Genomic DNA, 11,709 nt, shown 5'->3' with positions numbered 1-11,709 from the left:
AGAACTATATTGTTGAAACTTGGTAAGTAGATGTATTCTGTGAACCGCATTGAGATCTACACACAAAAATAGAAAAAAAAAACCATAAATTTTGGGGGTTCCCCATACTTAGAACTGAAACTCAAATTTTTTTTTTAATCAAACCCATACGTGTGGGGTATCTGTGGATAGGTCTTCAAAAATGATATTGGGGTTTTTAATATAGTTTGCGCGAGAGACACTTCCAAAGTGGTAAAATGTGTCCCCCCCCCCCCCCCCTCACGCCCCGTACGCGTTTGCAACAATTTATTTGGTATATTGTAACACTGAGATTAAAATCAAACAACTTGTACGATCCATTCTATATATTTATTTCGACCGTTTGAATTACAAATGGCTACATGTCTTCACTATTTAATAATTTCCATTTAATTTAAGACTAAGCTTTGTACTTAACATTGCATTGGCCTCCACTAGACGCTAGTTTTTACACCAATCATTCCATCCACATTCTACACCAATCATAAACAGTGAAGTTCAAGTTCGTACAGCCAAACAAAATGTTATTATTATTTTATAATATCATTAATACTGATTGCGACTTATATCAGTTGGCGATTTGTAGGTATTTCTTGATTGACTTTTAATGTATAAATATTAATGTCAATTAATATTTCAAACACAAACAGACAAATCGTTATGTCGCCTCGCTGCTTTTACACTATTTTAATATAACGCTGAAACATATTATTGACAATACAAATAGTTACTTTAAGTGCAACATTCAATCAGTGCCATATAAATAGCCGATAGGAAGTTTGAATAGTCCGAAGAAATCTTAGTGGAAGACCGTAGCATCTATGCGAAATAATCGGTTTATTTTCTAAATAAGGAATCCAAAGAATAGTTAAGATTATAAAAATAGCCCAATATTTTTTTGGTTTGATTACAAATAAGGTTTTAGCTATATGGAATAATGATAATAGTCTATCCTAATGAGATAATTCATTAAAGTAATACAATAATCACTTGTGTACATACAAACTATCAATAAGATCAGTCAAATTCATCCCAACTTAGGTAACTTAGTCATTATTAAAAATGTTAAGCCTGACACTATGCACAATAACATAAATTCACATTTAATTGAAATTTCATTGTATAATCCATGAGTTAGACATATTAAGCACCGGGCCCAAAAAAACAATCCATCCTTGTAAATCTATTTTTAATAAATTAATTTAAATAATAACAGTATTTTTCCACTGCCAAGGCTAAACAAGGATAAATATATATTTTTTTATATTATCTTTCAGTTACTGGAAAACAAATTTATTTCTACTTGTTTTTAATTTATTTTTTTCAACATGCATGATTCTGCGCATAATATGTCTGACTGCATTTACAATTAATGATTTATAAAAAATAGATATACTTTTTTAAGTTTGTTTCCAACCTAATCTTAGACGCGGGCTGATGGCTTTACTTACAATATGTTGAACCGTTTGAAGGTTCCTGTCCTGCTTACAGCAGTACCACGTAAATTAGACGATTTCGGAGGCATTAGTACGGCACTTTTCTAGTAGATGGTATCTTGGCATGGATCAAGTAAATCTAGTTTACCACCTTTAACAATTTAGCTGCCTAGTTAGCTCAGACAATTTATTGTCTTTTTCAAAACACTATTGTTGTTTTACGTATTTCGAGGAGCTTTGATCATCATCGACAATTTAGATGGCTCAAAGAAACAAACTTAAAAAAATCACATTTAGGAACACCTTTTATTACTTTGTTATATGATGCTGAACATCAAATGGTGTTCACTGCTTACTAACTATACCAACATGCATGTACTAACCAAATTGTATGAGTTACAAGTGTATAATAACATATGAATAAACATGTATGTATATTGTTCGTTGAAATCGTCAACTTAACAGCTAAGTCTTAAGAGTACAAGATAAAAAAACTACAGTATCGAATAGAAACGTATCAAAATATCACGTTATTATGAAAACCTGTGTAAGAAGAAGTCAGAAATATGTGTTATTTGCATATTTTATGTTAAATAATCCCTAAAAATGTTTTTTGTATAAATGCGTTAATTTAAAGTCATCTCAAATAGAAATTCATAAAACGTTCGAGATCTAAACTTAGCCGAAAAAATTAATGACAATCCTATTTATCTAAAACTAAATCACTTTTAATTTGGAATATCTCACATCAATATTTCAATATCGTTAGAACATTAAATGTAAATAAAACGATCGTATAAGTTCGTCAAAACGCTATGAGAAGTTCATGTATAAAATAATTAAAACATTGCACCATTTTGAGGTCTATAAATTGTGGACATTGTCCATACGTTCCATAAAACGAAAGACATTGTTATAACACTGGGTACTCGTGATCAAACTCGTAATGAGTACTCGGACGTATAGAACATACGGGATGCATAGTTACCCTTCATTGATTGCTTTGCTGCCAACAGAGCATTCTCAAGCAAATGTTAAATGTTATATTTAAACCCTATTGTATAAATTTAATGCTGCCAATTTCTGAATATTATGAAGACTTCATTATTACCTATATTGTTCTGAAGCAATAAAAAAATGCGTGTAAACGTATCCAAACTGCTGTTTAATCAGCCTTAGTGGAATGGTACGAATTTACTTGAGCTACTGCGGAAATTTTAATGAAATTAAATAATATTAGATAGTATTGTCACAAAGTAAAACTTTCTTATAATTAACTACATAATTGATTGCGCGGTAATAATTTTATATAAAATGATTATAAGAAAATCTGCATTCAAGTCGAACTTGATACCGTGAAACCTGCCAGCGTTTACGTCTCTGAAATACTGTTTCTCACTTCAGCGTAATTTTACCTTGTACATTATCAAATGCCTTGGTTTATTAAGTTGTTAAAAGAGTATCCATATTTTCGTGTTTGAGAAACAATTATTAATATAAACGGCCAATGTACTCGTACCTACGTTAAATTGCATACTAAGTACCATTTGGTAAATGTACATTTTACTTCAATTGCTTTTTTCTTATTAAATAATTAATTAAAAATACTTAAAAAGTTATATTATTTTACCTTCAACGGTGTAGTGTAGAAAAATAATATAGCTACGTTAAAATGGTAATTAACGGGCATCGGAGAATATTTCAGCAAACAAGTAACAATAGCTTTTGCAGGTTTGACGGTGTACACGTAGTCTATACATATAAATTATATTTAAAAAATCTCCAATAGAAATACATTTTTTCTCAAATAAAATAAAATATTAAAGTAAAATGTAATAATAGCATTTGTGCACATTATAGTGAGAAAAAGCTGCACAAATACTGAAACAATTCCTATTACAAATCTCCATGTCATAATCTTCTTATATCTACTTAATAAATTCTCAGAGCTACCAGTTAAATGCTTTGCTACCACAACTTAAAATAGCGGAATTTCACGTATCTACAATAGTGGAACGATTTATTCGATTTTGGTTATGCATCTCTGAGTTTTTATTTTATTCTGTATCACGTATCATATGGCCCCGGTTGAAAACTAAAGGTCTAAGAAATAAATTGCCACAAATCACACTTCGCAGCTACATCTCTAAAATGAATGATATGCACGCCTATTTAAATAATACATTTACTAATGCTATATTTCTAGCGAATACGATATTACCTAGTAAAAAGGAATATCTCATAATACAAGCTTAAAGTTACGAGTTGCAGGATGTGACGGAGTAAACTTGAGAAGCAATGAGCCGCCTCAAAATCATTGCTATATATTTTTTATAGGCGCTAATCGTTCTAAAGATTCTAACGGGAAGCAACTTTGAACTTTAATCTCGATGTCACAGGATCTAATTTGAAATATAGTTTGGCAGGATATTTTAGATTAAAGCTTAAGCTGGAGCTCTAGCGTATTCAAGGAAGCTCTAGCCTTGTTTTTTTTGTGAAGAAGAAGAATAAGTTCTCCTAAACAGCTCACCTAGTAGGGGCCTAGCAGTTGGTCTCGCCGTTTTCATGGTGCCCAGAGTCGAAGCTGCTGAGGTGGCCGAGCCCCTTGGGCGGGATGGGCGGCGGCGTCTCGCCCTCGTCGACGCGCAGCGGCTCCGACATCATTGAGATTATTTCCTCGTAGCGCAAAGATTCCACAGTTAGGTCGAAATCTGAAACTAAATATGTTTATTCGTTTCACAGAAGCGGATTCGAGTATTTCACCCGCGCAATTTTTTTTTTTTGAGGATGGAATCATTGTCAAGTTATTATTCATTAGTATAGTAGTCCAAAGTCTATTAAAGTAAGGCTGTGGGTTGTAAACACCTATTACGGACGCACTAAAAAGTTATTGATTTCGACAACTAAGTGATTTTGCTTATTTCATGACGATTAAATTTTACTTTTACTATTTACGGTAATGCCATTTTTTTACTAAGTAAATAATAATTATGTATCGGCAAACCTTCCATGACATCATATCACAAATTCTAAATCAGGATTATATATCCAAATAAATAACTACTACATAATTACGTTATGGTCCGAAAGGTGGAAATTGTATTTACATTCCCAGCCCAGCCCAACTGGAAGTGGGAATATGTAGGAACTGTTATATTTATTCAGGTATAAGGGTAAGATGGAAACGGATAGGGAACCAATGCGCTGACATGCTGATGTAAAAGGTAGTGTGACTTTTAATCTAGAGGACGTGGGTTCAAACTGCGGCGCATATAGGGAGCAAGCACACCCCGAGCTCTGTAGCTGCTATGAACCATGGCAAAAAGCCGAAACAGTGCGAGGAAGATGATGAGCGTAAGATCTGGACGGGTGTCGGCGGTGATCGTCCTGCCCCCGGAGGTGAGGGGCGGTCGGGCCCGGCACTGACCGTGGTGGCGGCGGTGGTCGTCGGCGTTGGTGTAGCTGTGGTCGGCGGCGCCCACGCTGACGCCGGAGTCGCGCGCGTCGTCGGCGCGCAGCTCGGCGCGGGGCTCGTCGCGCGCGCGCCGCGGCACCGCCGGCGGCACCTCCGTCCAGGACCGCGCTGAACCTGCCACAACATCAACAATAACTAACCCCCTTATTCATAAACGTCTACTAAACTAGACAAGCCGCTAATAATCGTTTGTCCCTTTCCATAATATCGATACGTCGGAAAGGGACAGACGATTATTAGCGGATTGTCAACTTTAGTAGACGTTTATGAATAAGGGAGTAATAGTATTTCATACAAAATAGCTCCGCTCGACTAAATATTGATCGAATCGCAATGAATTAGCGACGCGATGTCGGAACGTTGATTTCTTTTGTAACTATGACGATAGTATTTTGTGCAACAGGTACATAATAAGAGTCCTTAATGAGCCGAGCCTGAGAATGCACATAAATCACACAATATTTTTTCTAAGACAGCGTCAAACATCTAAAGTTATAAATAAAATCAAAGTAGGTCTTGGCCTAGAAGCCAAAATAAAATAAAAAATACAGGTGTATTGTATGCATATTCCTAAGCACAAGTGCTTTCAGTTTAGGATCCTATACAAGGGCCGGGCCACGCTACAAATAAAAATGCTGAAGTAGAAACAACAACGGCAATCCAATACTTTCCGGCCTCAGTAGTAATGTACTTATAAATAAATTCCCACTGACTAGCCCATTTAGATAAGACCTCAAGAAGTATAAAACTTGCTTCACTCTGAACGCAACGTGCTGCCCACTCCTAAATGTATTTTCCGCCTAATGCAAGAACGTAATCGTGTACTGTGCCGTGTGAACTGTGGACAGTGTAACGACATGTACCCGAGACGCGCGGCGGCAGCGGCGGCGCGTCGCCGGGCTCGCTCCACGACGCGCGGCTGTGGCGGCGCGGCTCCACCGCCTCGCCGTCCAACGACTCGCTGGAAATATTACACTTCATTTATATATCCGCTGTGACGAGTAATACGTGTCATAATTGCCATAAAACATGGGAGATTGAAAACTTGTACAGGTGAGATAAAGTTTATGAAGTTGTACTGAACTGCTGAAGAGTAGAGCGTAGATTCCCCCTGTGTTCGAAAATCAGACAGTCGCTTTCGTACAAATCTACGTGCCAATAATATATTAATAGGATTAAGTTGTCAAATATGACTTCACACTCTATTAGGATGTCTCTGGAAAAACACTAAGATAACGAGAAGTTAATACCGATACTTGTCGAGTGGAGGCCGAGTGGGACTCCTGGGGTCGCCGGACTTGGGCCTCGATGGTAGAGGCGGCGCGGACTTGATCATGGAGTCGTCCCCGTCACTCTTCTCGCCGCTCAATGGTAAACTCGTTGACATTATGCTCTCCGGCCGGTGCTCGACGCAGTCCTCTAGTGAGTACTGAACAAAGTTACATTGATTGAGTAAGATATGTACAAGACAATTTCGTGCTTCGAATTTGACAGGTAAACGAGATGGCGCTATTAGGAGCGTGCATGATGGCAGCGCCGCTTAGCGTTCGCAACTAATTATTATTATTATTATTATTTATTTATTTAATATTAGCACTAACAGATAAACCTTACATGCTAACACTCAGATTACATTTAGGTGTATTTACTTCTTAACTTATAATAGCAATATACAATACATTTCTTTTTTTTTTTTTTTTTTTTAGGTAGTTTGTTACATATTTAATTTTAACAATTTGAAATATAATTTAGTTTATAAAGGCTTAAAGTATAGGTATGTTTATTTTGTGTTGGAAGGTAATAGGTAATTATATTAGAAGGTAATAGAACTTTTTGTGACTAGCATCTCCAGGTAATGGCTTGATGCAACCAAAAGTTTTGATTCAGGGGTAAAAAAAACATCCAGGGAGCTGTCGCTGTTTAGAATATTGTTTATAAGCGTCAGAGCTAGGTGCAGGGGGGAGGAGGAAAGAGCGCGCGTGCGCGCCGGCGGGACGGCTAACAGGCCGCGTTGCCTCGCGCGCAACTGCATGCCACTCGTACGCGGGACCCTCAATGGGACTAGGGCAAGTAGTTCCGGATTAATTGTTAGTCCTCGGATCAGTTTTAAAAAGTATTTTACTAAATACATATGCCTTCGAAACTCGAGGGACGTGTAGTCTACCATTCCGAGGACGAAGAGAGTTGGGTAGAGGTACGGGTAGCGTCCATACATTTTGTGGTACAAAAAGCGCACAAATGACTTTTGTACTTTTTCCAATTGGAGCGTATATTGGTGTTCATGGGGATTCCAAATGGCGGAATTCGTTTCCAACTTGCTGCGCACATATGCATTATATAAGACGCTAATAGCGTGCTGGTTGGTAAACAATTTGGCTTGACGAATGACAAATCCTAAACACTTTCTAGCTTCATTGCAGAGCTTGGCAATATGTGGGTTAAATGTAAGTCGAGCGTCAAACCATGTGCCAAGGTCTTTTACTTCATTTACATATTTCAAAGATTTAGCGTTAAGGGTATATTTAAGATGTGTGATAGGCTCTCGAGCACGTGTGTACGACATCACTGAGCACTTATCCTCATTGAGGGTGAGACTATTCTTTTGGGCCCAGACATGTACAGAGTCGATATCCGATTGAAATTGGATGGAATTGTGAGGGGTATCAATAGGTATTGCCAGCTTTAAATCGTCGGCGAACAGCAAACAAGTCGAACAAGTGACTACTGCCGGCAGGTCATTAATGAGGACAAGAAACAGCAAAGGGCCGAGGTTGCTGCCCTGCCCTATACCTGACCTCACCAGGAATTGTGCTGACCGTGAGTTCTCATATTGCACGAACTGTTGCCTGTTTGAGAGATAGCTGGCCACAAATTGGAGCAGATCAATAGAAAAACCAGCCATACACAGCTTCTTGAGTAAGATATCGCTATCAACTCTGTCGAAGGCCTTCTGGAAATCGAAGTACGCAACATCTACTTGCTTCTTCTGGTCTAGGTTCTTGGCTATTAAGGTCACAATATTAAGCAAGTTCGATGTTGTTGAACGATTTGGCAGGAACCCGTGTTGTTCGTCGCAAAACCATCCGTTTAACTGTTTGTATATTTTTGTGTATATAATTGACTCAAATACCTTTCCGAATATTGAAAGTACTGCGATCGGCCTATAGTTATGGATGTCAGACTTGGGTCCTGATTTATGAATAGGCAGTACTTTACTTGTTTTCCATGCCGACGGGTAAGTTTTATTTAGTAATGACAAGTTAAATATATATTTTAATGGCAGGATGAACGCTTCACGACAATCTTTGACAATAAACTGGGGTATTCCATCTGGCCCCTGAGTATGTTTGGGCCGTAAACGATTTATGGCTAAGCGAATATCTTCATCACTGATGAGGTCAATGATGAGACTAATGGGGAGCTGTCAAATAATGAGCTCAACAAAATAAAGATTATTCCTTAAAAATGTTTACTATAATACCAATGTGCAGAATCTTTTCGTTTTTAATGTTAAACACACTTGACTTTTGCTTTACTGAAAATAGTCAGAATTATCTGTGTATTTTATATTATTTGATTAATTTTCTTCGTCGTTGTTTCGTTACAAATTCAATGAAAAAAATGTATGTTTCATTATGTTTTGATGGCCCACTTCGTGATCCTCTCCCTGGGGATACGAATGATGCTTTCAAGTAAAAAAGTTTTGCCCTTCTTCAACTCATTTTATGTTAAAACATATGTTATTTCGCTTATCAAAACGTTTGTTGTGACAGACGACAGACAAGTCTGCGTGCCAAAAGTATGTTTCTGACGGGCTTTTAGTAACTGTCATTATAACTAATATTACAATTACCTAATGTTGGTACACCATATTAGCCATACTATTTTATTACCATTCAAGCAAAACTCTGCGTTGACATAGACTAGATAAAAAGTTTAGCCGTTACGTTGATAAGCCTGAAATAATACTATATGATATAAAAGACCAAGTTCTAGCTCGATGTTGGAAATATATAAAGTTTACTATTACTGTTTCGTCCAGTATTATTGCAGTTTACCATTTATCAGCTATCGTGACCTATTTTTATCGTAAATATGATTTTAAAGCAAAAAACGTGAACAAAATAACGGAATAGTATGGGAATTGACAGAAACACACGTAGTAAGTTTGCCATATTTGGCCACATCAAGCGCTGTGATCGTTCCGGCTTCCCCCACCACCCGCTTTGAACGCTTCCAATACAGCTCCAAACATTTTGCGGTAACTTCTGACTGTCACAAGTTGACGCTTGATAATACAGTGACCGCACAATATATGGCGCAGTACAGCGCCATCTGTTTTGGATGTCAAACATGGTTAAACTAAGGGTCACGTTTTTTTTTCTTAGACTTTAAGACTAGAAAAATAACATAACTTATGTACTGGTCCGAAACCAAATGACAATTGATTTCAAAAATGTATCTTGATGACTGAATCAAACGAAAAATCACGTGACCATTTACTTCCATACATTGTTTATGTTTTGATTGGCGTTCTCTATAAACGGTACAGCTACCCGCTACCCAGTACCACTGGGTAGCGGGTAGCTGTACTAGACGTGTAGGCAAAAGGGAGCGTGCGTGAACTGCGGCATTGTAACTTTGTATTGGCCACAAGATGCACCACACCTAATTCTCGTAACGTTTAGAATATTAATAATAAATAAGATTGTATGAAGTGGATGAATGAATTACTTACGATAGGTTTGTTATAGAGATGGCCATCCTCATAGAAATTATCGTTCTGTTGTATACTCTGCGATCGTTTATCCATTTGCGGCACTGGTGGTAGCGGGGTGCTGAAATATAATCACAAAAGCTATAATAAAAAAAAAAAGTTTGATTCATGTTCATTCGTCAGTAGGTTTGCGTCCAGTCTACAAGCAATAAGAAGTATTAAACAAAACAAGTATAAACGAGGCGCTAAATTAGAAATCATATTGGATACGTCTCTGCGCTATGCATTCCGGATAGGTGGGCGTGTGGAGCCACCAAGTGCCAGGGGGAGGCGGGCGGGAAACTCAAACGAAGATGGCACAACTCGGACACCTTTCTTATCGGAAGTTGGCCAAAAGAAGCATAAAATCGGTAGTCGAGGGAAGAGGTATTCGCCAAGTAACGGGACAGTCAAAGAGGCCAGGAAAAGGTACTTACTTGACAATGCTCTCTGACATCTGCCGCCTAGCTCTAGCCAAGCCGGGCCCCAGGTTTTGCCTCAATTGATTGAATCGTTCCACGAGTCGCCTGCAAAAAGACCAATTTCATTACCTTCATATATTTACGTGATTACGACACAAACGCACGCGCAAGTACAGACTTCGTTTGCAACTATCACAGAGTGAAATTGGCATCGTTAGAAATGTGAATGATTGAAGTCACCTATGCAGAGGCTTGACATCCTCCGGCGCCAGCCTCCCGTGCAGAGCCAGGCCGGCGTCCACGACCGCCAGCTGGTCGGCCACGAGGCGCCGCAGCCGCGCCGCCGCGGCCGCCTCGCGGGGCGCGGCGCCGCGCGCGAACTCGGCCGTGAGGAAGGCCTGCTCGTACTTGCTGATGCCGCCCTGCACGTTGGCGTCGATGGTGCCCTGCAGCCGCATGGAGAACGGGTTGATGTTGCGCGTCGGGTCGGCGGTGTATTGCGATATGAGGCCGCGGAGCTCGCGCTCCGTCGACTCCATGGTTTCGCAGGCGAACTGGAAATTGGTAAACGATGTAGTGCAATTTCAATGTAGATAACTAGACATACTGTTTACGGTGGGTGCTTCGTAGGGTGCGCAACGTAGGCAATGAGTGTTGCATTATGCGATGGTGCGATGTGGCCTAACTAATAGGCGTTCTTATACATTTCAAGTTTTACTTACTTCAACAGGTGGAATTTCTTCAACTGATCTTGAAACAACTTCAGACCACCTCAGAATTCCAGGAAGCGTGTTTTCGGTGACCAATGTCGTCCTTTCAATCCAGAGACTCTGCAAATGAAAAATAAAGGAAACATTTTATTATAAGGGTAGATTGTTTGAAATTATGTTAAATATTTAACTTGACTGTGTGCAGAGCTTCGCGTACGTTTCGCAGATATTTACTCAAAATAAACTGAACATAGAAAACTTGACTGGTAAAAAAGAAATGTCTCATATTGTTAGAATAGCAATAAGAGAAGCGTAGATACAACACAATTTATCCGAACCGTGACCTTCGACAGGGAATGCGACAGGGAACCCACCTTGAACTCGTTGTCCTTGTCGATGGGCGGCTTGTGCAGCGGGCGGTCGCACAGGAAGGTGTTGACGTCGTTGCAGGCGTAGAAGCGCCGCGCCTGCTCCGGCGCGCCCGAGCCCCACTGCCGCCGGGCGGCCACCGGCTTCACGTTGCAGATCTGGATGTCTGCAAGGCCCATATTTAACTAGATACATTATTTCCAGAGAACCATTTTATCGTGCATAAAGCCTCAGTGCGTCAAGAACCTCCGATATATTGTCCACAGCATGCGACAGAAAGAAACTACTTATGCAAAATGATCGAAATAAAGAACAGGTTATAGTTATAAACGTTGACCTCATCTTCCATTGGTATGAAAGATTTTCGGACATTAAAAATTTTCCAATTTTTAAGTAACTTCATGAAATATTTTCAGATAATTTCAAGGTCTTACTATGTGAAAAGTCATAGTTTCATCACCAAAGAAAAAATATCACCTTCCGACATTTTGTATCAAAAGGTGTAGTTAATGTGCGCGTACTT

The 11,709-nt window shown here is 38.9% G+C and overlaps 1 protein-coding gene across 5 annotated transcripts in view; it reads right to left on the bottom strand.

The window, feature by feature from the left end:
- Positions 1–330: 330 nt before the first annotated feature.
- The window catches only part of LOC133519864 (dedicator of cytokinesis protein 4), a 99,052-nt gene continuing 87,673 nt past the window's right edge, over positions 331–11,709 (bottom strand). For 2 of the 5 annotated variants that reach the window (XM_061854019.1, XM_061854023.1), the window contains 9 exons: positions 11,192–11,352; positions 10,830–10,937; positions 10,348–10,661; positions 10,123–10,212; positions 9,668–9,767; positions 6,180–6,358; positions 5,793–5,890; positions 4,882–5,043; positions 331–4,171 (listed from right to left, as the gene is read on the bottom strand). In XM_061854019.1, the coding sequence (XP_061710003.1) occupies positions 3,996–4,171; positions 4,882–5,043; positions 5,793–5,890; positions 6,180–6,358; positions 9,668–9,767; positions 10,123–10,212; positions 10,348–10,661; positions 10,830–10,937; positions 11,192–11,352 (1,388 nt within the window). In that variant the 3' untranslated portion in view covers positions 331–3,995. The remainder of the gene's footprint in view (positions 4,172–4,881; positions 5,044–5,792; positions 5,891–6,179; positions 6,359–9,667; positions 9,768–10,122; positions 10,213–10,347; positions 10,662–10,829; positions 10,938–11,191; positions 11,353–11,709) is intronic. The other 3 variants (XM_061854021.1, XM_061854024.1, XM_061854022.1) reach the window with 2 other exon arrangements.

This window comes from Cydia pomonella, chromosome 7 (genome assembly GCF_033807575.1).
Source record: "Cydia pomonella isolate Wapato2018A chromosome 7, ilCydPomo1, whole genome shotgun sequence".
Taxonomy (NCBI): Eukaryota; Metazoa; Arthropoda; class Insecta; order Lepidoptera; family Tortricidae; genus Cydia; species Cydia pomonella.
The sequence above is the reverse complement of the archived record's forward strand: the minus strand, read 5'-3'. Positions and strand labels throughout refer to the sequence as shown.